The sequence below is a fragment of the Trachemys scripta genome, chromosome 2 (genome assembly GCF_013100865.1).
Source record: "Trachemys scripta elegans isolate TJP31775 chromosome 2, CAS_Tse_1.0, whole genome shotgun sequence".
In the NCBI taxonomy this organism is placed as follows: Eukaryota; Metazoa; Chordata; order Testudines; family Emydidae; genus Trachemys; species Trachemys scripta.
The window spans coordinates 164,108,344-164,135,491 of record NC_048299.1 but is presented as its reverse complement, the minus strand read 5'-3'; the positions used below and the strand labels follow the sequence as shown (position 1 = coordinate 164,135,491).

Here is a 27,148-nt window from a genome sequence, read left to right as displayed (position 1 = left end):
CCACTCCCAGACTCGTTACTGGGACCAACCCGGCATCAAAGACACTAGTAATGTCATGGAGAGAGACTAATGCTAATTCTAGCACATACCCCTCCCTCCGGAGCCATGCCTGGGCACTCCTTCAACATAAATGCCAACGTCTCCCCTTCTGCCCAGTGTCTTCAGCCATCTGTGCTCTTGGTATCAACTCTGTATTAGTGTGCACTATAACTGGTTGCACAAGCTGGTGGTGGGCTCTCTGAGGTTAAGCCTCATGCAGGAATGCTAAGCAGTTCCTGCTGTAGGAGGTGAGAGACAGATGTGACCGAGGGTGATGTTGCAGGGAAGACCAATCAGGAGCTCTTATTTCTTTTTCTAGTAGTGTCCCTGCGGGTGCCCTGCTTTAGGTGTTGGTGCGTCCCTGTGCTGGAAACTGGAGATTTTAGGTAGCAGTGCTCGGTTAGGGGGTGCGCGCACAGCAGCTGTCTGTGGTGTTGGCGCCTCCTTGTAGCGTGCGCACAACCCGACCCCCCTCAGTTCCTTCTCTACAGTCCTCAGTGGCAGTGCTGCGGCTTTGAAAATCTTTAGAAAAGAAAATAGCTTACATGGTAGTTTTAGCTTTGATAGTTTAGAGTTTAGTTAGCCAGTTATTTGGGCGGCAGGGGGTGGGGGGAGAGATTTTTCTTTTTCATTCCCTTCAGATTTAGTTTCTTAGATTAGCAGTAGAAATAGTTTTCATTTTAACCAATTTCTACATTTTTCTTCACATTTCACATCCCAGTTGCGGGAAAAATCATAGGACACAATATGCCTGGCTGACCTGGTTTTCAGAGATGCGACTCCTACCACAAAGCAATGCCCGTCTCTGATGGCCACGCATCTTGTGTCCGCTGCCTGGCGGAAACTCCTATCCCCCAGAAATGTAATCACTGTACAAATCTAAAAGCGAGGGCATGGCGAGGCAGATCTCCACATTAAAATGATTATGATGGAAAAGTCCCTGCAGCCGTCTCAGGAGACACCAGCAACTCAGTCACAGACCAGCAAAACTTCTGACAAAGGCAATCCTCAGCCTGCCAAAACCTTCGGGAGCTTCGACCTCCCGAAACAGGGTGGCAGTCAGCCAGGAGATCACACTAGAGGAGGTACAAGAGAAGCTGCACAAACGGCTGAGGCGGATGGTTGGAGGATTTGCAGCCAAGATTGCTCTCCCCATTAACGAAGCCATAATGGAGCCTGTGGAGGCCATATAGCAGGCACCTGCATCAGCACCACCTACCAGTAAAAGGGCTGAAAAAAGTACTCGTCCTAGCTAAAGGCATGGACTTTCTCTTCCACCTACCCACAGCCCAACTCCCTGGTGGTGGAAGCTGTCAATCACCGCAGCAAGCAGCCCCAGTTCTGTTCCACACAGGACAAGGAACATAAAAGATTAGACCTCTTTGGTCGTAAAATATACTCCTCAGCCCCACTCCAATTCAGGGTGGTGAACTATTCTGACCTCTTGGCAAATTATGACTTCTCTAATTATGGCAAACTGCAGGAATTCTTGGAGGATCTTCCTGAAGACAAACATCCCCCGCTCAAGGCCATCATGACCAAGGGACAAATAACAGCTCGCATGGCTCTACAGGCCTCAATGGATGTGGCAGACACAGCCGCACAAACAACTGCCACAGCAGTAGTGATGCGCAGAGCATCCTTGTTGCAGGCATTGGGAATCCTGAAAGAACTACAGCTGAAAATGAAGACCTTCCTTTTGACAGCAAAAAGCTCTTCTACTCTAAAAACAGATGAGGTTTACATACAATGAAGGACTCTCAGGCCACATTACGTACCTTAGGCCTATAAACCCTACCTAACAAACGATGCCGATACACACCATATCAAAGAAAAAGACGTGTCTTTTCACCCCCAACAACAGTGGCATTTTGACCATAATCAGAATAAACGTCCTCAGACAGAGCCCCGCAACATCAGGCCCCGTCTTCTCAATCATCCATTACCAAACCTCAATTTTGAAGTCTTGGTCGAGAGTCTGAATGACCTCCCCCAGACTAAGCGCTATCGGACACTCCTGCCACTGCTTACACCCATTTTACCACACTTTGACAGCTATAACAATGGACCAATGGGTACTGGAGATCATAAGATCTGGTTATGTTCTCCCATTCCTTTCCATACCACCCACTCTCCCCCTTTCCCTGTACCTCTTCAGAGACCCCTCTCACACGCACCTCCTACAGCAGGAAGTGGACTATCTCCTGTATCTTGGTGCTGTGGAACAAGTTCCACATCAATACGAAGGGAACGGTTACTACACAAACTATTTCCTCACCAAAAAGAAAAGCAGTGGATGGAAACCCATCTTAGATCTCCGGAAGGTAAACAAATTTGTCCACAACCGCAGTTCAAAATGGTCACATTAGCCACAATCATACCAGCACTAGACAGGGGGACTGGTTTTCAGCCCTTGACCTTCAAGATGCATATTTTCATATCACCATACGTCTGGCCCACAGACGATTCTTGAGGTTCACAGGAGGATCCAACCACTACCAATACAGAGTCCTACCCTTCGGCCTCTCCACTGCCCCTCGAGTTTTTTTTTTCAAAAACACTCGCGGTCGTAGCTGCACACTTACAACACAGAGGGGTGCTGATCTTCCCGTACTTGGATGACTGCCTATTGAAAGGTATGACCTGGGAGGAGGCGACACACATGGTACAAATACCCATAGAGCTGTTCCACAAGCTGGGTTGCAGATAAATTCAAAGAAATCTACTCTAACCCCGACACAACACCTGGAGTTCATAGGCACCTACCTCGACTCCGTACAAACCAAGGCAATACTACCAAACCACAGGTTCATGACAATGAACACTCATTTCCACGATCACAGAGTCCACAAACATCTGTGAGGACTTGCCTTCAGCTCCTGGGACGTATGGGGGGCACGACTTTTGTCGTAAGGCACGCGCTGTCTTTAGGGCTGGCTGAGCACTGTGTATATGCCCAGCAAACACAACCTAAGCAAAAGAGTCACATTGCCTCCAAAGGTCCTCACATCTTTACACTGGTGGATGAAACCAGAAAATGTTTGTATGGGCATCCCCTTTCAATAGGACCTTCCATCACTCACTATCACGATAGATGCATCCCTGATAGGTTGGGGCGCTCGTTTGGACCACCACATCGTATAGGGCAAGTGGGGGGGAGGGATTGCTCAGTGGTTTGAGCATTGGCCTGCTAAACCCAGGGTTGTGAGTGCAATCCTTGAGGGGGCCATTTAGGGAACTGGGGTAAAAATCTGCCTGGGGATTGTCCCTGCTTTGAGCAGGGGGTTGGACTAGATGACCTCCTGAGGTCCCTTCCAACACTGATATTCTATGGTCGGTGATGGAAACTGAACTTCACATCAACCTCCTAGAGCTCAGAGCAGTACACAACGCATGCCATGACTTCCTGCCAATCCTACAGAACAAATCAATTCACATACTAACCGACAACATCACATGCATGCTCTATATCAATTGACAAGGAGGAGCTTGCTCCCACTCTCTAGGCACAGAAGCCCGGAACTTATGGAATTGGTGTATCCGCAACAACATAAACATCACGGCAATCTTACCAACCAGGGTGCTGGAACACAACAGCAGATACGCTAAGCAGACACTTCTCAGAAGAACACAAATGGGAAATACATGAATGTCCTCAATGATATTCCAGAAATGGGGCTAACCAATAGTGCACTCTCTTCTGCTCCAGAGCAGGTCTAACACCCAAATCGTTAGGGGATGCCTTCCCCATATTGTGGAACACATCACTCCCTGTATGCATTCCTGCCGATACCTTTAATCTCGCAACTGATTGACAAGATACGGACCAACAGAGCACACATCCTGATTGTCCCCACCTGGCTCAGACTTGATTTCCCCTACCTGCTGCGCCTGGCAGTGTGTGCCACACACACACTTGCCTTATGGGGGATCTTCTGTCACAGAAAAAGGGCCAAACACTCCATCCCAATCCAGAGAAGTTCCACCTCAAGCATTGCTCCTACGTGGTTTCAAAATGGAGAACTAGACTGTTCAGAAAGTCTGCTGTTTAGTAATCTCTGTTTCACTCTATCTACCACTAGAAATACTTGCCTACAGAAGTGGAAGAGATTCTTGATGTGGTGCCAACAAAAACAAACCGATTTGGTCACGGCGCCTCTATCTACTATATTAGAATTCAAAGAATCTGTCTTGACCATAAGCTCAATTAAATTACATCTAGCAGCTGTTACAGCCTTTCACAATAAGACGGGACGTCTGCCTTCGCTCATCCAATTACGAGATGCTTCCTAGTGGGTATACAGAACATGTATCCAGAAGTCCGACAACCTACTCCACCATGGGACCTGAATCATGTACTCAGATGTCTCACCAGACCACCCTTTGAGCCACTAGCACCCTGCTCTCTCCTACATATGTCAGTGAAGGTCGTGTTTCTGGTGGCCATTACATCAACCAGAAGAGTCCAGCAAAATAGGGGCACTGATGGCTGAACCTCCCTACGCTGTAGTCACCAAAGACAAAATCATGCTACGACCTCACCTGAAATTATTGCCGAAAGTAGCTACATCCTTCCACATAAAGCAAATGATACTTACCCTCATTCTACCCTAAACCACACAGGGATTCTCAGGAGGCCGCCCTCCACGCACTGGATGTCAGGTGAGCCGTAGCATTCCATTTAGACAGAACCAAACCCTTCTGGAAGTCACCTAGACTCTTTATCTCGCACAACCCCTTTGATTGTTCTGTTGTGAATATCGACCCAGAGACTAGCTAAATGGATCTCCACCTGTATCTGAATCTGCTACCAACTACACAATAAAGAGCATCCCTCAGGCATCAGATCTCATTCTACACTTGCTATGGCTACATCAATAGCCTTCCTAAACAATGTCCCCTTAATAGATATATAGAGCTGCCACCTGGGCATCAGAGCACACCTTTGCTAAACACTATGCCAGCACCCATGGTGCTATGTCAGACACCATAGTTGGCCTTACATGTGTAGTGGTTGAGAGCATGGTAACTCCAAAGCCCCTACCATCCACAGGGGGGCACTGTGGAGCACCCACAGGGCTACTATTCGAAGAAGTAGTTGCCNTTTCAACTTTTTAAAAACAATCTTTTTTTTTCTAGCTAAAACTTTTTGCTGAAATTCAACCTGAACTCGTGAATGGTTTTGGTAGCTCCAAAACTGCATATTTCATCGAATAAACTATTCCTCTGAAAACATTGCACCTTGCTCTTTCCATAGCTCGGTCTCCAGGGCCCTCCACTTCACTGGCATCTTCCTGGTATCAAGGTGCCCAAAACTGAACAGAAGACACCAGAGATCCCTCTTCTCCCCTTGCAGGATGCAAATAACATACTAGGAGCATCTTGTATCCTGCAAGGGAGAGAATATAGCACTCGGTTTGGTCACAGCAGAGACACAGAGAGAGGCACCAGCCCTTCCCTGATCTCTGTGCCTGCTGTCCCTGAATTCTCTCTCTGCTTGCCTCTTGCCCTTAGCCCCCATCCCATTCCTCCTCCTTCTCTCACACTCGCTGTTCCTCTGAAGGTAACACCCTTGGCCAATATGAGCATGGAGAACCGAACGTCTGTCACCGAGTTCATCCTACTGGGCTTCCCTCTCCCGTGGGAGCTTCGGCTCCTCTCCTTTGCCACCTTCCTGGCCATCTACCTCGTCACACTGCTTGGCAATGCGGTGATCATCACCCTCTCCCAGTTGGAGGCTGGCCTGCGCACCCCCATGTACTTCTTTCTCAGCAACTTCTCCCTGTTGGAGATGTGCTACACCTCGGTCACGGTGCCCCGGCTGCTGGGAGATTTCCAGCACGGCCATCGTGCCATCTCCTTCCGCGCCTGCATCACCCAGATGTACTTCTTCTTCTTCTTCGGCTCCACAGAGTTCTTCCTCCTGGCGACCATGGCTTATGACCGGTACCTGGCCATCTGCCACCCGCTGCGCTACCCGGTGCTCATGAATGGCCGAGCCTGTGCCCGGCTGGCCCTCGTCTCCTGGGTGAGTGGCTTCCTTACCCCCTTCCTGCCCACAGCTTTCATCTCGCAGCTGCCCTTCTGTGGCACCAACCGAATCAACCACTTCTTCTGTGACACAGGGCCCCTGCTGAGGCTGTCAACCGGTGATACCCACGTGGCTGACATCTTGGTTTTCTTGGTCTCGGCGGTGGTGGTGCTCAGCTCCTTCCTCCTGACCCTCACCTCCTACACCCTGATTGTCTCCGCCATCTGCCGTATCCCATCAGCCACGGGGAGACACAAAGCATTCTCCACATGTGCCAGCCACCTCACCGTCGTCACCATCTTCTACGGCACGGTCATATTCATGTACATTCGTCCGGGATCTGGCCAGGCCTCCGACATGGACAAGGTGGTGTCGGTCTTCTATGCCATTATCATCCCGCTGCTGAACCCTGTCATCTATACCCTGAGGAACAGGGACTTCAAGAGAGCCCTGGGGAAGGCCCTGAGGAGAGTGAAGGCTGCCTTTACTGTCCTGACCTGAACCTCATCACACCCCATCAATGGGATCAGGAGTGGCCAAGCCGGCTGTACATCTGCAGAGAGGAATGATCTTCATGGAGCCGACTCGCCGGCTGGGACTCATTTCCAGGCATCTTTCATAGAGCTTAAGGCCAGAAGGGACCATTAGATCATCGAGTGTGACCCCAAAAGCTACAGCTGGAACTGGGACATGAATCCTGGACCCTCAGATTAGAAGTTTGTTACTCTTCTGACGGAGCTATCCAGGCAGGGATGGAGGTCGAGCAATAAAACCAATGTACTCAAGGTGTGTTAAAGTGTCTCCTTTTCTTTTAAGAGCAGAACTTTCCTGTTATTATTAATTATTATTATGGTCCTATCTAGAGCCCAACTGTTCTCCCTTGCGCGGAGGGCTGTACATGCACAGGTAGATCATTTCACAAGGAGGGGTTTATACATCTATTTGTGACAGTGCAGGTGGGCGAGCGTGCCAGAGTTTAAAAATCCTAGCGGTCAGCGAAGGTGGGCTATGGGCATCGGGCTTTCTGAGGGCTAAGCTCACTGTTGCTATTGATGTATGTGCCTCTGGGCAAGTGGTTGCATTGCTGTGCCTCAGTTTCCCCCGTTGTGAATGGGAACGATGATAACACTCACCTACCTCACATTCCCCCATGGAGAACCATGAAACGGCTGATCTATTTTTATAGAAAAAATAGGCGTGACTCAGTTTCCCCTTACTTTGTATTGCTATCTGGCGGGGGGAGGGAGATTAACTTCTTTCTCGTCCTGTGGGAAGCTGTGACAGAGTGAGACCTTATAAGTGTGGAAACATCAAAGACTATTATTTTGAGATGTTGCGGACGCTATTGGCACATGGGGTATTCATTGTATTGTATTAAGTGATGTATATATCTCTTGTGGCAAAGTACCTTCTTCTCCTCAGCAGGGTCAGTCCTTTTTAGCCTTGGAGTCACAAGCTTGGGCAAAGCAAATCCTTGTAGGTAGCACAGGGTCTGGCTATTCCTTCCCTCAGTCAGTCCCTTGTGCTTGTTTATCTTCCCTTCTGGGGACAGAGTGCGGCCTTCCTGCTCCTAGCTTACGGGCAGCTTCCCTACTTCTCTCACTCTCTCTCCCCCCCCTCCCTTCCACGCCGGGGAGGGTTTAAAAAGGTCCCAAGCAGTTGGAGCCAGCGGAACCTAATTGGTTCCCTGGTAACCCCTTGCCCACCTGAACCTTATTTCCCCATGGTTCTCTCTCCTCAGAGGCTTGGGAGAGGCCTTTTTAACCCCCTGGGACTGATTACTACCCCTGCCCCCTTTGTAGCTGTTTGTCCTGGGTTTGCCACAGTCTGCGGTCCTGGCTCACTGGTGGGTTACCTGTGGAATCTAGAATCACTAGTGGGGAATTAAGGCAAGTCCCTAGACAGTTAAACAAACCTGTAGAAGTACCAGCCCTGGGGACTCCATGTGGCAGATGGGCGATGCCTGGTAAGCGTAGCATGCATGTAGAATATGTATTATTTTATTATGTTTCCTCTGTAATGCTTGTGTCCTAAATAAATGTCCTGTGCTCTGTGTGAAATGGCTGTTCACTAGTAACCCTGTAACACTAGTAAGCCTGAATTTATCTAGCTTCAGTTTCCGGCCATTGGATCTTGTTATGCCTTCGTCTGTAATTTAGGAGCATAGGGATTGCCAGATTGGATCAGAGCCCAGCTCCAGCTAGCGCAGTGTCCTGTCTCCAACAGTGGCTGGTATCAGATGCCACAGAGGGAGGTGTAAGGACCCCACAGTAGATGATGTGGGATAATCTGCCCCCACATTGGGGCTCATTCTGGTCTCTGATAGCCAGAGATCAGCTTATACTCTGCAGCAGGAGGTTTAATATCCCAACACAATATTTGTTAACATTGACTGTTATAACTCTGGAGAGTCTTGTCATCCATAGAAATGACCAATCCCTTCTTGAATTTTGCTAGGTTCCTTGGCCTCAGCAATATTCTCTGGCAGGGAGTTCCACGGGTTAATGAAGTACAATGTGAAAAAGTGCTTCCTGTTATCAGTGTGGAATTTGCCACCTCCCTATTTCACTGACTGTCCCCTTGTTCTTGTCTTAGGAGTCAGGGAGAACAGCAGCTCCTAATCTCCCTTCTCAGGGTCAATCAGGATTTTATAAACTTTCAACCTGTCCCCTCCTCCCCACCCCCTCGCTAAGATTTTTTCAATTGCTCTTCATAGGACAGTTTTCCCAGCCACTTGATCATTCTCCCTCTACTCTGTGATAGCCTTCTGGAGATGGGATGCCCAGTCCTGCACAGTATCCAGATGAGACTGCACCATTGAGACTCCCACCCAGGAAGAGGCACGCTCCCCCCTCCCCCATTCCCCCTCCCCCCCGGCCATAGCTAGTTCTGAGACTGCACTGCCTTATATAATGGGTGCGAAGGGGGCTGAGGGTGTAGGCTGGGAAAGGAGGGAGGGAAAGTGGTTTCACCCTGAAGCTGACTCATCAGTCTGTGCACTTTGCAAACATCCCCACATGGGCCAAACTGGATGAGTAAACCGCTAAAATGGTGATTCAGCCTGTCAGCTGGGGACAGTTAAAAGAGCGACTGGAAGGGAAGGGCTAGAGAAGCCCAAGATCTCAGAGAGGTGAGATCTCTGGCCCTACATCTGGGGAGAAGGTAAAAGCCTTTTGTTGTGGGGGACAAGCACTTGTAGAGCACATTATAAATAAAGCACACGGTGTTCAACCTATGCAGCAGAGTGTGAGGACTCTATTCAGGGTGAGGGAACCCCACCCTGTGACACACCCCAAAACCTGGGTCTCATCAGCTTCCTTTCAGGCAGGTACGACGGATCTATAATAACAGAACCCCCTGTGAGTTTTTCACGGAGGGTGTTGTCAGATGTTCGGCTGTGTAGGTGTGTTCTTCCTGCACCTTGCACTGGTTCTGGTCAGTTAGCCCATGAAGGAGGAAGAGAGCCTAAAATATAAGCCCTTGTATTAGAGGCCTGGTATAAGTTAAAGTAGTGGGCAAGCTTTGCTGATATAAAGCAAAGTTAGCAAAAGTTAGGCGGTAAGCAAACGTCAGGCTCTGCCTCCTTGCAAGTTCACAACATTTGGCAAGAACGGGGCTGATATTACAAAAATACACATTCCTAAGAAGTGCTAGGCATAGAGTACTCATGCACACACATTCCAATATCAAGTGAGACCAAAATATCCCAATATCAAGAATGGCACAAAAACATTCCCCAAGAATAACAGGAACACACTAACCCCTCCTAAAAGATAATGTCAGGATAACAGTACGTAATAAAAATGTTTAATCAAACCAACGTGTACAAGGTGATGGGTAATAACTAGCCATGTCAGGGGGCAGCAACTAACTATGTCAGAGGGGCAGTACTAATTTGTTTGTATGAGGGTATAAAAATATACATCTCAGAGGGAGTATCTTTGTCCATCCGAGGGGGGAATGGAAAGTCCCGCCATTCACTGAGCTGTGTCCATTGTCATGAGCACATGTCTTAGTATCCTCATAGAGTCTGACAGGTGCTATTACCATGCTTCGTTGACAATAAGCCTGGCCTGGTGCCTTCGTACCTTAACAAATCTTGTGGTCATCGGGTAGTTCGCTCAAGGTCTGCTGTGCCAACTGTCTGTGCAGAGCTGGGGCAGCACACAGGGAGAACACACACATGCAGCCAAATATCTAACAACAGCCGTACAGCAGGCTCTGATCAAACTGCCCAATGAGATCACAAGACCCATTTTAGTAGTGAAGGAACTCGGTCAGGTTTGTTGCCGACGAACCATGGTCCTAGCTCCCTGGATCAATGTCTACAGGTACACTAGCACATGTATGCCCTGACAATGGATGCAGCTCAGGCAATGGTGGGACTTTCCAATGTCTCCTAGCTTGGATGAAGGGTTAAAGCGAGGTAGCCCAACGTATATAGACTGAGACAAACAATCTAGGATAAACAACTTACGTCTCACCTTACGCGTTTCATGACACGCTTGGTACCTCCCCTTGTACTTTCACTCCTGATGTTTCAGACAAAATATCACTATTCATCACTTTTGTCAAACCATTTTATCACGTGCTGCATTGGGGTGTTCTTGTGCTGGCCTGCTGGAATGTGTTTACATATTCCGTGTTTTAGCAATGCAATGTTCCAGGTGGGCCTTGAGTGGGCCTGACTGTTATAAAAAGGCAGTCAGCTGCGAACCAGCTGAGCAGCGAACAGCGGAGAGGCTGACAGAGGGAGTTTGACTGGGAGTTCACCTGGGGAGAGCCCACTGAGGCTTTCATCTCGCAGGCTTCTCTGAGCGGCTACTGGAACAGCCGAGGAAGCTCTTAGAAGGAAGGTAATATGGATGGTGAGCGATCAGCTGTTGTGACCTGCACAGGTTGTGCCATGTTTGTCTTTCTTCCACAGGACAGAAGCGACTTTGTCTGTACAAAGTGCAAGCTGGTCTCCATATTGGAAGAGAAGGTTCAAGGTCTGGAAAAACAAGTATCGACCCTGCGTTGCATAAGAGAAAATGAAGATTTCCTGGACAGACGTCAGGATATACTTCTACGGGCACAACATTCTGAAGAATCAGAGCAGGCTGCACAGCGGGGACAGAAGGACGGTGAAGAAAATTGACAACGTGACCTCCAGAAGAAGAAAGAGGAGCGTCCACATACCAGCAATGCAGATACAGGTGAGTAACTGTTTTCAGGTTCTCTCCACAGGTACTAATGCGGAGAGTAGACTAGATGATACATCTGAGGGAAGGGAGCAGAAGGGGACTCCACGGATTGGAAGGCATGAGATGCGCTGTCCTAGGGATGGGGGTTCCACGACCACCGCTCCCCAGAGAAGGAGGCGGGTGGTAGTGGTGGTCGGGGACTCCCTCCTCAGGGGGACTGAGTCATCTCTCTGCCGTCCCAACTGGGAAAATCAAGAAGCGTGCTGCTTGCCAGGAGCTAGGATTCACGATGTGACGGAGAGACTGCCGAGACTCATCAAGCCCTTGGATCGCTACCCCTTCCTGCTTCTCCATGTGGGCACCAATGATACTGCCAAGAATGACCTTGAGCGGATCAGTGCAGACTACGTGGCTCTGGGAAGAAGGATAAAGGAGTTTGAGGAGCAAGTGGTGTTCTCGTCCATCCTCCCTGTGGATTGAATTGTGGAAGTCAACGAATGGCTACGCAGGTGGTGTCGGAACGAAGGCTTTGGATTCTTTGACCATGGGAGGTGTTCCAAGAAGGAGGAGTGCTAGGCAGAGATGGGCTCCACCTAACGAAGAGAGGGAAGAGCATCTTCGCCAGCAGGCTGGCTAACCTAGTGAGGAGGTCTTTAAACTAGGTTCACCGGGGGAAGGAGACCAAAGCCCTGAGATAAGTGGGGAAACGGGATACCAGGAGGAAGCATGAGCAGGAGAGTGCAAGAGGGGAGGACTCCTGCCTCATACTGAGAAAGCAGGACAATCAGCGAGTTATCTTCAGTGCCTATACACAAATGCAAGAAGCCTGGGAAACAAGCAGGGAGAACTGGAAGTCCTGGCACAGTCAAGGAACTATGATGTGATTGGAATAACAGAGACTTGGTGGGATAACTCACATGACTGGACTACTGTCATGGATGGATATAAACTGTTCAGGAAGGACAGGCAGGGCAGAAAAGGCAGGGGAGTTGCATTGTATGTAAGAGAGCATGTGACTGCTCAGAGCTCCGGTATGAAACTGCAGAAAAACCTGAGAGTCTCTGGACTGTTTAGAAATGTGAGCAACAAGGGTGACATCGTGGTGGGAGTCTGCCATAGACCACCAGACCAGGGGGATGAGGTGGATGAGGCTTTCTTCCAGCAACTAACAGAAGTTACTAGATCACAGGCCCCGGTTCTCATGGGAGACTTCAATCACCCTGATATCTGCTGGGAGAGCAATACAGCGGTGCACAGACAATCCAGGAAGTTTTTGGAAAGTGTAGGGGACAATTTCCTAGTGCAAGTGCTGGAGGAACCAACTAGGGGCAGAGGTTTTCTTGATCTGCTGCTCACAAACAGGGAAGAATTAGTAGGGGAAGCAAAAGTGGATGGGAACCTGGGAGGCAGTGACCATGAGATGGTCGAGTTCAGGATCCTGACACAAGGAAGAAAGGAGAGCAGCAGAATACGGACCCTGGACTTCAGAAAAGCAGACTTTGACTCCCTCAGGGAACTGATGGGCAGGATCCCCTGGGAGAATACATGAGGGGGAAAGGAGTCGAGGAGAGCTGGCTGTATTTTAAAGAATCCTTACTGAGGTTGCAGGAACAAACCATCCCGATGTGTAGAAAGAATAGTAAATATGGCAGGCGACCAGCTTGGCTTAACAATGAAATCCTTGCTGATCTTAAACACAAAAACGAAGCTTACAGGAAGTGGAAGATTGGACAAATGACCAGGGAGAAGTATAAAAATATTGCTCAGGCATGCAGGAGTGAAATCAGGAAGGCCAAATCACACTTGGAGTTGCAGCTAGCAAGAGATGTTAAGAGTAACAAGAAGAGTTTCTTCAAGTATGTTCGCAACAAGGAGAAAGTCAAGGAAAGTGTGGGCCCCTTACTGAATGAGGGAGGCTACCTAGTGACCGAGGATGTGGAAAAAGCTAATGTACTCAATGCTTTTTTTGCCTCCATCTTCACGAACAAGGTCATCTCCCAGACTACTGCACTGGGCAGTACAGCATGGGGAGGAGGTGACTAGCCCTCTGTGGAGAAAGAAGTGGTTCAGGACTATTTAGAAAAGCTGGATGAGCACAAGTCCATGAGGCCGGATGCGCTGCATTAATGATCTGGAGGATGGCGTGGATTGCACCCTCAGCAAGTTTGCAGATGACACTAAGCTGGGGGGAGTGGTAGATATGCTTGAGGGTAGGGACAGGATACAGAGGGACCTAGATAAATTAGAGGATTGGGCCAAAAGAAATTTGATGAGGTTCAACAAGGACAAGTGCAGAGTCCTGCACTTAGGACGGAAGAATCCCATGCACTGCTACAGACTAGGGACCGAATGGCTAGGCAGCAGTTCCACAGAAAAGGACCTAGGGATTACAGTGGACGAGAAGCTGGATATGAGCTGACAGTGTGCCCTTGTTGCCAAGAAGGCTAATGGCATTTTGGGCTGTATAAATAGGGGCATTGCCAGCAGATCGAGGGACACGATCCTTCCCCTCTATTCGACATTGGTGAGGCCTCACCTGGAGTACTGGGTCCAGTTTTGGGCCCCACACTACAAGAAGGATGTGGAAAAATTGGAAAGAGTCCAGCGGAGGGCAACAAAAATGATTAGGGGGCTGGAGCACATGACTTATGAGGAAAGGCTGAGGGAACTGGGATTGTTTAGTCTGCAGAACAGAACAATGAGGGGGGATTTGATAGCTGCTTTCAACTACCTGAAAGCATAGTTCCAAAGAGGATGGATCTAGACTGTTCTCAGTGGTAGCAGATGACAAAACAAGGAGTAATGGTCTCAAGTTGCAGTGGGAGAGGTTTAGGTTGGATATTAAGAAAAACTTTTTCACTAGGAGGGTGGTGAAGCACTGGAATGGGTTACCTAGGGAGGTGGTGGTATCTCCTTCCTTAGAGGTTTTTAAAGTCAGGCTTGACAAAGCCCTGGCTGGGATGATTTAGTTGGGGTTGGTCCTGCTTTGAGCAGGGGGTTGGACTAGATGACCTCCTGAGGTCCCTTCCAACTCTGATATTCTATGAGTCTATGAATGTTTTCAGAATGGAGAGAGGTAAATAGTGGTGTCCCCCAGGGGTGTGTACTGGGACCAGTTCTATTCAATATATTCATAAATGATCTGGAAAAAGGGGTAAACAATGAGGTGGAAAAATTTGCAAATGATACAAAATTGCTCAAGATAGTTAAGTTCCAGTCAGACTGTGAAGAGCTACAAAAAGATCTCTCAAAACTGGGTGACTGGCAGCTGAAATTCAATGTTGATAAATGCAAAGTAATGCACATTGGAAAACATAATCCCAACTCTACATATAAAATGATGGGGTCTACATTGGCTGGTACCATTCAAAAAAGAGATCTTGGAGTCGCTGTGGATAGTTCTCTGAAAACATCCACTCCATGTGCAGCGTCAGTCAGAAAAGCAAACAGAATGTTGGGAATCATTAGGAAAGGGCTAGATAATAAAAGAGAAAAGATCTTATTGCCTCTATATAAATCCATGGTACACCCACATCTTGAATACTGTGTGCAGATGTGGTCCCCCCATCTCAAAAAAGATATATTGGCATTGGAAAATGTTCAGAAAAGGACAACCAAAATGATTAGGGGTATGCAAGGTTTGCTTTGAGGTTTGGTTTTAAGCAGTCTCAGGGCCTGAGCCAAAACCCATTGGAAACGATGGGAGATTTTCCATCGACTTCTGAGGAATTTGGATTAGGTCCTAAATAATAACAATCCCTAGCTTTTCATCAGCAGACCCCAAAGCGCTTTACAAAGGACATCAGGATCATTAGCCCCATTTTATGGATGAGGAAACTGAGGCACAGAGAGGGAAAATGACTTGCTCAAGATCACCCAGCAGACCAGCAGTGGATCCAGGAATAGAACCAGAGAGCTGGTTCTATTCCTGGATCCACTGCTGGTCTGCTGGGTGATTAAAAGCGATTTAAAGGGCCCGGAGCTCCGACCCCTGCGGGGAACCCCAGGCCCTTTAAAGCACTGCCTGAGCCCCGGGCCCTTTAAATCACCGCCGGAACCTTAGCATCTGTTGGTAGAATGAGTGAAATATAATAGTCACTTGAGATCCAGTGTCAAGCACGGCTTTACATTCCGCCCCTTGAATCCTCACCGTGACCTCTGCTCAAGGCCCTATCAGTCCTGAGGGGATCCCAGCTGGACAGTCTCTTCTATGGGAGCCTTCAAGTCCTTTGGATCTGGGTAGCCCCTGTCTCCAGACCCTTCGGCAGTTCCTCAACCCCTCCCCACTGATCCTCAGCTTTCCAAACACTAAGGAGGGATTGTCTTCATTACGACACTTGGCAGCACTGTGTCCATCCTGACCACAGTGGTAGCAGAAGAATTGTCCTTTCCCCCTTCGCCCAGGTGGGATGGTGGCTCTAAATGCTGACTTCTCCATCACCACAGCCAGAGGCTCCTTATGCCTGGAAGTCTTAGCTCGGTCAATGGTGCTTTGCAGCCCAGCTATCTGTTCTGTCAGGACCTGCATTTGTTGGGCCAGTTCCTCTCTGGTGCTCACCACCAGTACACTGCCTGTTCATAGGGATGCTGTGCTGGCTGGCTCCGATGTTTGGGCTTCCCAAAACTCACTGGCAGCCTGCCTTTCTTCCTCCTCTCTGACCTCTTTTATCAGCCGGGAGTAACTTGGGGGATGTTCCTGTCGTTCTGTTAACCAGAGATGAAATAGAATCAGGTTCTGACATTGAGTTCCTCTTACAATTGGAGCCAGTCTGGTCCGATCCATCTATTCAGAAGTCACTGCTCCCCTCTGGACAGCTCTCTGAAGCGGCCTCTCCAGCCTCCGCATATAGGCTGAAACCTTCTCGCCCCTTCGCTGTTGGGAATTAAGGAACTTACAATAACTGTCCTCAGAGCCCTCTATGCTCCCAAAGGTGTGATCAAGGGCCTCTAGGGAATCCTTCCCCCCAACCCCAGGGTTAGTGAGCTTCAGGGTGCAAATCACGTCTAATGCTGGGCCCCTGAGGCTCTCTACTAGACATCTTCGCTTTCCTGCATCTGGTACGGCCCACTCCTGCAGCATTTCAGTGGTATGTTCCAACCAGGCTTCAAACTCCTCTTCTTCAGGTTTGGGGAATGGGACCCCCAGCAAGTAACCTTAACTTACGGTAGGAGTTTGATGTAGCATGGGACAACACAACCTTTTCCAATGTTTGCCCCAGGGCTTTTGCCCAATCATTGGCCAAGGCTGCAGCCTCCGAGCTAGGGGCTGCTGAGTCATGGCCCAACAAACCTGACACATTAGCAATTATACAAACAGTGATTTCCCCAAAATATAAGCACGATTGTTTCCCCAACTTAGTGGATCACTCAGGAGGTGCTTGCGAGGGGCACTGACCCAGTAGCCCTGACGAGCCCCCCCGAAAATGGAACCCTTCTGCCAGGTGGAGCCAGCAGCAGTCAGGGCCGGGTTCAATATCTAGGGGTTCCTTTTCAACAATACAGCACAGAACTGGCTTGAGCCCTGTGACGTTACTGACATACCCTGTGACCGTATAGATCATTGTTGCAACCGCTGTTATATATTTGCCGCAAATACTGTACAAAGGTTGTCATGTAAGGTGTCTATGGAAAGGTTATGATTTGCTGGTTATGATTACGCTATCTGTATGTGTGTATCATTTTTGTAGTTTAAGTTATGAATATTGGCTATGTCCTGGCATTTCAATGTGGTTTGATTCTAAGTAGCCTCAGTGAAGCATTTGGTCAGCTTCTTGAGAAAGGACTATTCTCAGTAAAAGCCCAATCAAGAAACACTTAATTGACAATGGAGTTTGGGAGACGCCAATCCACATCTGAGCTTTCCTGGGAACGTTCAAACTAACATGTAAACAATGGCGTCAGCCTGTAAAGAACGGAGTCATGCATGGATATGTGACTTGCCCATGTGTCTCCAAACTCCATCTTGCTGCTGTGACCTTCCACGGGCAGAGGATATAAAAGGCCCTGAAAACCCCTCCATCTTGTCTTCGATCCTGCTTCTTGCCGCTGGAGGAACCTTGCTACAAACAGAAGCTCTAAACAAAGGACTGAATGACCCATCCCAGCTGGGGCTGTAGTCCAGAGACTTGATTTGAACCTGCAATTTATTCCATCACTGCCACAAGCCTGAACCAAGAACTTTGCCATTACTGTATGTAACTGATTCCATTTAACCGATTCTAGCTCTCATCTGTATTTTTTTCTTTTTATGAATAAACTTTTAGATTCTAAAGGATTGGCAACAGTGTGATTTATGGGTAAGATCTGATTTGTATATTGACCTGGGTCTGGGGCTTGGCCCTTTGGGATTGGGAGAACCCTTTTTTCTTTTACTGGTGTATTGGTTTTCATAACCATTTGTCCCCATAACGAGTGGCACTGGTGGTAATACTGGGAAACTGGAGTGTCTACGGGAATTGCTTGTATGACTTATGGTTAGCCAGTGGGGTAAAACTGAAATCTTCTCTGTTTGGCTGGTTTGGTTTGCCTTGGTGTGAAAAAGGAACCCTGCCTTGGGCTGTAACTGCCCTGTTCTAAACAATTTGTCTTGAATTGGTACTCTCAGAAGTGTCCCACCAAAGGTAGCATCGTTACAAGCCCCCACCCAGTAACCTGGGAAAATTACACACCACTACTGGGCGCCTCTGAGAAGCAATACTTCCCCACTTGCAAGCACAGAGTCTGAGTATAGAAAAGAAACTTTTAATGAAAGGAGAGAAGTCACCCGACATTAATTAGGGAAAATGCCATTCATAATCATAAAGCCGTGAGCAGGACACCCACTCCAGAGTGTATGGGGCAGTGTCTTCTGCCTCATGTTTGTGAGTTCTACAACCAAAAGTTCCTTTACTGCACCCCGCTCTGCTCCCTCACCATACCCCGCTCACAGTGGTTGTCCTTGGTCAGTGAGGACCCAGGGGTCAGAGGTGCATCTGTGTGAGTTCTCTTCCCACCTGGGGAAGAAGGCACCTTGCTTGCTCCACCATCTGAGCACCTGAAGTTATATATATGTTGATATATGCCATCATGTGCCAGCCATGCTCCTCTGCCATGTACATTTGCCAAACTGGACAGTCTCTACGCAAAAGAATAAATGGACACAAATCAGACATCAAGAATTGTAACATCCAAAAACCAATAGAAGAACACTTCAATCTCCCTGGACACTCAATAACAGACTTAAAAGTGGCAATTCTTCAACAAAAAAACTTCCAAAACAGATTCCAACAAGAAACCGCAGAAATGGAATTAATTTGCAAACTGGACACCATCAAATTAGGCCTGAATAAAGACTGAGAATGGATGGGTCAGTACAAAAAATAATTTCCCCCTCTGCTGATACTCACACCTTCTTGTCAACTGTTGGAAATGGGTGATGTCCACCTTGATTGCATTGGCCTCGTTAGCACTACAAAAGTAATTTTCCTCCTTTAAAATTCACCCCTTCTTGTCAACTCTTGAGAAGAGGCCACTTCCACCTTAATTGAATTAGCCTCGTTAGCACTGACCTCCCACTTGGTAAGGCAACTCCCATCTTTTCATGTGCTGTAATATTTATACTGCTTTCTGTATTTTTCACTCCATGCATCTGATGAAGTGGGTTTTAGCCCACGAAAGCTTATGCCCAAATAAATTTGTTAGTCTCTAAGGTGCCCCAAGGACTCCTCGTTGTTTTGGCTTAACAAGGTCCTTTCAGCTGAGGGTGACCCCCTCATTTGGGACAGGTTGAGCACAGTTCTGCTCCCCTTTATTCATACAATAATGACAACAATATTGATAACAGCAATTCACTATTCCTGCATTCAGTACTAAAGTGATTTGTAACCCACCACCAGCCAAAGTTGATTACTTTGAGCAACACTGCTCTATCTGCCGGATATCTGAGCAGAGTAGGTATGTTCATTTAAATACAGTTTGCTCCTGAAATCTCTCCCCCTCCCAGTTAGCTGTCAGGGGAGAATTCATTCAGACCCTGCTTACACAAGAATCTTGAAGCTCTGCATGCTAAAAGAATTTTCACTGGAGACATCCAAGTCTCTCTCAGAGAGAATCCATCTAACACAGTGAAGTAACTTAGTTAAGCGTCAGCAAAATCTTACGACTAGCATCTGCTGTGAATCCAGCCAGGATGAAAATTCAAAGGGTTCCAATTTGTATTCTCCACAGCAGAAATGAGTTAGCCTATGGGGCTGAGAAAAAAATCCCACCCTGTCACCTACAGTACACAAATCTAGATGAGTCCAGATGCATTATTCTGTAGCTTGGATTGATTTTTGCTTTCCTCTGAAGCATCTGTCCAGATCCCAGACTGGATGGATTGTTAACCTGGTCCAATGAAGCAGGAAGTGGGCTGGGCTACTGGTCTGCAGGAGGCAGGATACTCAGTGAGGTGGACTAAGGGCAGCTACTCACTGTGGGAGATCCAAGATGTCATTTCCCACGCTGACCTGTATCCTCTGCAAAGCTGTTACCCTGTTCGTCTCCTGAAGACTTTTGCAATGGCCTCCTTGAGCTCCTTGTTTCTCAGGCTGTATATCAAAGGGTTGAAAATGGGGCTTCCAAATGTGTATCCCAGTGAGATCAACCGGTCCAGTTCATCCGACCAGCTGCCCTTCGGGTGCAAGTAGACCAGGCTGAGGCAGCCGTACTGCAGCAGCACCACCATGAGGTGGGAGGAGCAGGTGTGGAAGGCATGGCGCCGGCCCTCAGCCGAACGGATGCGCAGGATGGTGGTGATAATGTAGACGTAGGAGACACAGATCAGGAAGAAGGGGAGGATGACTATCAGGACACTGGCAATGAACTGGGCGATCTCCTCGGAGTGGGTGTCGGTCCTGGCCAACTTCAGCACCTGGTTGACGTCGCAGAGGAAATGGTTGACCCCACTGGAGCCATAAAAGGGGAGGCGGAAGATCAGCACTGTGATCTGCAGAGAAAGCAGTCCTCCAAGGGCCAGCGAAGCGGCCACCAGCCACAGGCAGAGCCGCCGCGTCATAATGAGCGTGTAGTGTAGTGGGTGGCAGATGGCCACGTACCGGTCATAGGCCATGGCCACCAGCAGGAAGCAATCTGAGCTTCCCAGACCAAGGAAGAAGAACATCTGGGCCCCACAGCCCCCAAAGCTGATTCTCTTCCTCTCTTGCAGGGCATTCACCAGCATCTGCGGGAAGATGGCTGCAGAGTAGCCAAGCTCGATGATGGACAGGGCCTCCAGGAAGAAGTACATGGGGGTGTGCAGACGGGCATCCCCCCGGATCGCCACCAGGATGATCAGGTTCCCTGTCACAGTGGCTGTGAAGACCAGGATGACGCCCATGAAGAGCAGGGTCTGAAGATCCGGACGGGTGGGAAAGGCCAGGAATACAAACTCTGTCACCACTGTGCGGTTCCCTGGGGGCATTGGTCCCGCTGTCTCATGCTCTGCTGGGAGACAATGAGCAACATTGTGAGATGGGTAAGACGCCACCCCAGGGGCCAGATGCCTCAAGGCACCCAATCCCACTCCTTTACCCCATTGCTTCTCAGAGCTCTCCTCAAATCCCACAAATCTCCTCCCACCTCTCCTCTTCCAGCCTGGGAGACCTCACAGGTTCAGAAGACATGTGCTCTCCAATTCAGCTGTTTAAAAAGAGGAAGCATGAAGGCTGGTGTCACTATCTCTCATGAGGTTCACACACACACACACACACACACAGGCATCATTCATGCCTCAGCTCAATTCGGGCAGCCTGGGTTGCCTTGCTAAATTAGCTACTCACTTGGAGTCCCCTGAACTGGATCAGAATTGGACTCTGGTCTCTCTTTCAAACGTTTCAGGCGTCTGTGGGCCAGAAATGACTCCCTAAAAATGACCCCCCTGCTTAGAGGATCACACTTGTATTAGCACTGAGGGCCTTCTAGCTCCTCTTTTCCCCTGAGCGGTCTTAGTTATTCTCTGCTCTTCACAGAGCGGAGGCACCGGACTCCTCAGAAGGAAGGGAGCAGGTATTGTTATCCCCACTCACAGAGGTGGAGCTGTGGCCTAGAGAGGTTTTGACCTGTGTTCTCAAAATGGTCTCTGAGTTCGAGGAGGAGGAAGCCAACCCAGGCTGTGGATTATAGCACCTGCCATGCAATGGATGAGAATCCCTGAGGATATACAGGCTGAGATGGGATGGAAGGGTTGGTCAGCACACAATGTGAGAAGCTGATAAATTGGGAGAGAAGGTACCCATACTAATGGAGCTTTCAGTGCTACCCAGGAGCCAGTGGGACCCATGGGCCAGCCCCTCAGCTGGAATCCTTGGCACTATGTTGATTTGGGAGCCATGTGGGGAATATTTGGTATCTGGAATGACAGGGTCACGGCCAAAATAGTTACATCCGAGTGTAGGGCAGGCCTGGGGCCCATTGACTCCATTGAAAGTTGCACCCGGCTTAAAGTTAAATATATGCCAGGCTGCTGTCCTGAAAACGGACATTTAGCTAAATCAAGGGCCTGTAGCAGTAAAATCTGATTAACTTCAGGCACCATGATACCTGGGAGCCGCTGCATCATGAAGCCATTTGCAGTGCGACAACTGCAACGTGCAAATATCACATGTGCCAACTCCACATAGCAGGAAGTCACCAGAGAAACCCTGAAAAGTCGCTAGATGTCGCTATTTAAGCATTCAAAAAATGTCAAAATTGTCAGTAAACAAAACTTCCCACAGAATTCAAAAGTGAATTTCTATATCCCTGCCCGGGCGAGAGGACACGCCGAGCTACTGAACGGAAAGCAGCAGCCATGCTGGGTGCTCCCTCTCCACCTGGATAGTCCTGGCAGCTGGGGTTTCTGGCTATCCTGGTTACACAAGACGATTTCAGGCAAGATAAGAGAAGGTTGGGGGAACCAGTGCAAGGCATCAAACGCCCGCTTTACAGGGTCACCATTTCCATGGCACCAAACTGCCCGGCCTTTTGCTCTCTTCCTCTCCTTCTTTCTATGGATTGTCTTTCCTTGTCTTTCTTCCCCCTATTTTTAACATTCTTCATTTTTTACATTTTAATCCCCCCTCTCCTTTATGTAAAGGGCTATTCTCTTTCTCCGGTTTCCCCCTGAATGAATCTCACGGAGAAGCAAAGTCCCTTTGCATCTCACTCCTCTGAATGTTTGCTACCAGGCTAGCTGTCGTTGGCGTGGTCTAGAAATGTGCAGATCCCTGTTCCATTCCCCGCCCCCCCAACCGCCTTCCTCCCCAAACAACTAAACCCCAAAATGCACACACGGGCTGACGGAGAGAATTGAAAAGAAGTTCAGAGAATTCAGAATCAACAATTGCAGCAAAGCCCCTAGTGATCCCAGGTACGGTTCGTGGGTTTCGTTGGCTGGGACCTGAGCCCTAGGATCTAGGGGAGGAGTGACCCTCTGGTGGGATTTGATCGGCACAAAGAGTCACCTGTTCTACGGCTGGAGAGACCAAACTGCCCCTCTTGGGCAGCACGGAAAGAATTCTAAAGGAGACTTTTCTCAAGGCAACATCTGCTCTGGGGAAGGCAGGTTTGCTCTGCCCAGCCCAGCTCAACCCCGCAGGGGCTAAGGGAATCTGGGCTGCGCCCCCAGACAGCAGAGCTCCGAAGGGAGGACTGGAGGGGCAGCCAAATGCCAGGTTAAGAAATAGGGGGACTCCAGCTCTGCCCCGTGTAGCCAAGACAGCCAGAAACCCCCTGCCAGCCCCCTACCAGCTGAGAGACACCAACAGAGCCGGTCAATGATAGCTTCATAATCTCAGCTGTCAGGACTATCCAGCCAGAGAGGGAGCACCCAGCATTGCTGCTGCTTTCTGTCCAGCAGCTGGGAATGTCCTCTCGCCCGGGCAGGGTGAGTGCAGAAGCTAGTTCCAAGGGCAGGTTCAGCAGAGGCCCAAGGAATTGCTCAGCCAGACAAGCCAGCGTCTCACTCCTGGGAGAGGGATTTTGATCAGGTAACATTTCCGTGGGCAAAGGCTCAAAGATCTGTGGACCAACGTTTTTTCCTGCATCTGCCTCGCCCAGGAGTGGTGCCTGCCCTGGTCACTAATAGTTTTTATTAAGCAGAAGATCATGACCTTTCCCCTTAGTGTTGGATCCTTCCCTCTGCCAGCCTCCCCTCCCCATTAAATCTGGCTTTTCACCCCCTCCCCGTCACCAAGGAATCAAAGCTGAGCCCCAGTTATGTGCTAAGCATTTATTCTGCCACCCGGAGCTCTCGTCAAACCCAGCTTCTCATTCACAGCCTCTAAGCCCAAGAAACCCTGGAATGCACTTCCTTCGGGGGCCATGCCCAAGTGAGCTGGGATGACATTGACTTGGTATGCACAAGAGTGCAGTAAGAAGAGCGTGGAATGGATTTTATTAATACTATTGAGCTGCTTGTGAATGATTTTGTGACTATACAAATTGGCGACGTCTTTCTCTGAATATCACTGTCATTGGCAGTGAAAGTCACTAGATTTGTCACCGGTCGCTTGGACGCTGATTTCCTCGCTAGGGAAACCAAAAAGTCTCTAAATCTCCTGACAAAAATCACTAAGTTGGCAACTGGGGGGGAGGGGGGAGGGAATGGCATATAGTGCATTCCCTGACGTCTAACCATTGACAGCCGCGCTGGTGAGATGTAACTGGATTGCAAACACAGTGGCAGATAAAAGGCCCATTTGTTTATAGACGAGTTCCTGTGCCTACCTAGGCAGCTTTCAATGTTGTGTGGCATGGTTTGTCGGACCTTGAGCACGCAGATGGATCTGCGGGCGGCTCTGTGGAACTCCATCCAGAGTCACATTTTAAAATAGATAAATTGGCAGCAGGATCCCCGATACTAACAATCCCTGGGTCTTTTGTAGCCCTTTTCATCAGGAGAGCTCAAAGTGCTCCACAAAGTAGGCCAGTATCATTATCCCTCTCTGTAAGATGGGAAAACTGAGGCACAAAGAGGAACAATTAACAGCCCCACAGCCTTCCACCAATACCCTCTGCCCACCCCATGCATGGCCTTCCCAGCATTCACCACCTCCTGAGGAGGGAAGGGGGGCAATGAGGGAACAGTGTCCTTCAAGCCAGAGGGGATAAATCTGCACAGCAGAACTCTGAAGGTACCTGCCTTACCTCGATGGGTGGCTTCTCCTGAGCGGTCCAGCCTGCACAGATGGGAGTCTCCGTTGGATCTCAGCCCCCTGGAGAGGACACGGGAGTCAGGGGGACCAGCACAGGGGTCAGGTGGCTCAGCCTGGAGCTCAGCAAGTGGAGATGGTGGGGAAAACTGGAGCTGCCCAGCAGGGAGGGGTATTTATCTGCCAGGCAAGACCAAGGGCTCCTCCCCTCTGAGCTGTCAGGAGGAGCTGGGCTGAGAATAGGAGAGGATTGGAGGACGTGGCTCCCTGGAGCCTACGTGGTCTCAGCCCCTGGAGCGAATCCTGTGCCAGGCTCCCCTCTGGGGGGGACTTGTTCTCCCATCTACATTCCATGAGAGTCAGATGGATGCTGGGGAAGGCCTGTCCGTCACTCCAATGTCAATGGGCTGGTTAAAAAGGCCCAGTGGCTGAACTAACCCTCTCTCCAGAGCTGGGGAAAAGGTGCAGTTCATGCCAACGCCCCCCGCCCTCCCCGGGACATTCCAGCCTCATCAGCTGGCACTTTGACTGGAGTTGTTTCAAGTGCCCCAGAGCTCATCCCTCTGATGTGGAACTGAGGCCCCAGGAGGTGAAAGGCTCCACATCCCCTCCCTCCCCGCACCAGCCCCTCACCCTCAATCGAGCTTGGTGGAGTGTAAAATCTCTGGGGTGTCTTTTTGTTCTGTGTTTGTACAGCACCTAGCGCAGTGGGGGTCTGCTCTGCGTCTGGGGTTCCTGGGCAACAGCAGAACACAAATAATGATGGCGGTGAGACACTATGGATCCCGTTCTCCCACACCTGGAGTTATCCAGCCTCGGGCCAGGTTAAAACCAGTGTCTTAGAGCGCAAGAGATCCTGCCTCGGTCTCCTGAGCAACCCATTCTCCGTGCCCTAGCCTACATGCAAACCACTGAGTTACAAGTGAGGTAAAAGAATGGAGAAGGCGAAGTCACATCTGTGAGGGCATCAGTGCTGAGTCCTTGGGAGCCCTGGGGCATTTCCTGTGCAAACCCCTGGAGAGGCCGGGGCAGGTGAGAGAAAGGTGGGAAGTAGGTTGCCCTGGGATGGTCAATTTGGCTTTTCTCTTGTGGAATTTCATTGCTGCTTTCCCCGCACCTACCACTGGGCCCATTCTAATATATCCCTCTGAGCCTCTTGCCAAATGTTCCCTTTGCCACTGGGAAATGCTTTAGGCAAAGGGGCTCATTAGGGAGAGACAACAGGTCTGATCTGATAGACACAAACTTGGCAAAATGGCAGGTGAGACACAGACAAGGGTTGTGCCCAGCAGAGACAAAGGGGCCATCATGAGTGGGAGGGAAGTAACTCCACTAGGTGCAGGGTCAGCTCCCCACACGCAGCTCTGATGATGCACCTCCATTCCCGCTGCTAGTGCAGTCCCACAACAAGTCCAGCGACAGCTCCTAGCCTGCAACACCCCTCCCGGCTCTGCCAGTTCCTCTCAGTCCCCTTTCCCTGTAGCACCTTGTGCTACTTCAGTCCTGTCCCTCGCCCACACACGCAGCTCTACCGCAACATCATCCTTGTCCTCTCCACTACAATCTTCCTCCTGATCAGTCACTGAAGATTGACCAGGCTTAAGAGTCTGACACACGCCAAGCCGAGTTGTCATCCAGGTCTCTTTAGGCCCTACTTTGATGGACCAAAAGAGTGTGGTTCTAACTCGGTGGCATTATCCTGACTTGACTGAAAAGGCTCATTAGGAGATAGGCTGACATATGAGAGGTGACTAAAGGCACTTGGCGTGTTTGTTAAGCCTGTGTGAAGGACCAGGACATGGGTGGTCTTGCCTAATGGTCAGGGCAGGAGGCTGGCCTAGTGGTTGGAGCAGAGGTGACCAGAGTCCAAATCAGGAGCCACTTTACCGAGCCCAGGGAGTGAGCTGGAGCCATGAGCCACGAATCAGGAGGCCGGGGTTGGAGCCAGAGTATCAGCTGTAGCAGGAGTAGGAGTGGAAGCAAGGATCCCAGAGCTGTGGGGAAGGAAACCAGGCGTGAGCTCCAGGACCAGAAACACAGCTGCAGGTGTGGAAGGCCACTGAGCAACCAGAGATCCATGCCTGTACCTACTGCACTCATTGGCCAGTCAGAGGGCCAGGTGTGTTCGATGAATCAGCTGAGGGCAATGAGCTGTGTCTGGGCTCAGCTGTGGGTCCCTGACAGCCTAGCAAACCGGCAGCTGAGAGGGGATTGGATTGCTCTCTCTACATACACCAGGGAGGGAGAAGAGCTGTTTAAGCTAAGGGATAGGGTTGGTACAAGAACACATGGAGATGAAACTGGTCTTGAGTAACTTCAGGCTGGAATTTGGAAGTCTGTTCTGAAGCATCAGAGGAGGGAAATTCTGGAGTAGCCTCCCAGGAAGACTAGCAGGGACAAACAACCTAACTAGTTTTAAGGTAGAGTTTGATACATTTATGAACAGGCCTATATGACGGGGCTTCAAAGACCCAAGAGGGCCTTTCCAGTCCAATGTTCCTATTTGATGCCTAGCTCCCTTCTAGGCTATAAAATGGCCAGCTAACATGGCTACACACATCAGCCCGTGTGCTAAGGGAACTCCTTTGAGCTAGCACATTTGAAAAGCACTTTTTTTTTTTTGGTCCATGAAGAGAAGGACCTAGCAGCTCGGACTGGTCTGCGGGAAGCATTGCTTTGACTGCATTTCCTGGTTTTCTTACATTTGTGGTTTGGGTTTTTTGGTGTTGTTGTAACACTAGTGT

General features: G+C 49.4%; 2 protein-coding genes across 2 annotated transcripts; one reads left to right on the top strand and one right to left on the bottom strand.

Annotated features, from left to right (window-relative positions):
* The first annotated feature begins 5,620 nt into the window (after positions 1–5,620).
* On the top strand, positions 5,621–6,571 carry LOC117871785 (olfactory receptor 11L1-like). Its single transcript, XM_034759549.1, has one exon. It carries the CDS (start codon positions 5,621–5,623, stop codon positions 6,569–6,571), a length of 951 nt encoding a protein of 316 aa, XP_034615440.1.
* A 13,191-nt stretch (positions 6,572–19,762) lies between these two features.
* On the bottom strand, positions 19,763–20,695 carry LOC117871784 (olfactory receptor 10Q1-like). The gene has a single exon (XM_034759548.1). It carries the CDS (start codon positions 20,693–20,695, stop codon positions 19,763–19,765), a length of 933 nt encoding a protein of 310 aa, XP_034615439.1.
* Between the last annotated feature and the right edge of the window lie 6,453 nt (positions 20,696–27,148).

Bases quoted from the DNA above. Each gene is read 5' to 3' on its own strand.
- LOC117871785 (XM_034759549.1), top strand. From the start codon at position 5,621: ATGAGCATGGAGAACCGAACGTCTGTCACCGAGTTCATCCTACTGGGC.
- LOC117871784 (XM_034759548.1), bottom strand. From the start codon at position 20,695: ATGCCCCCAGGGAACCGCACAGTGGTGACAGAGTTTGTATTCCTGGCC.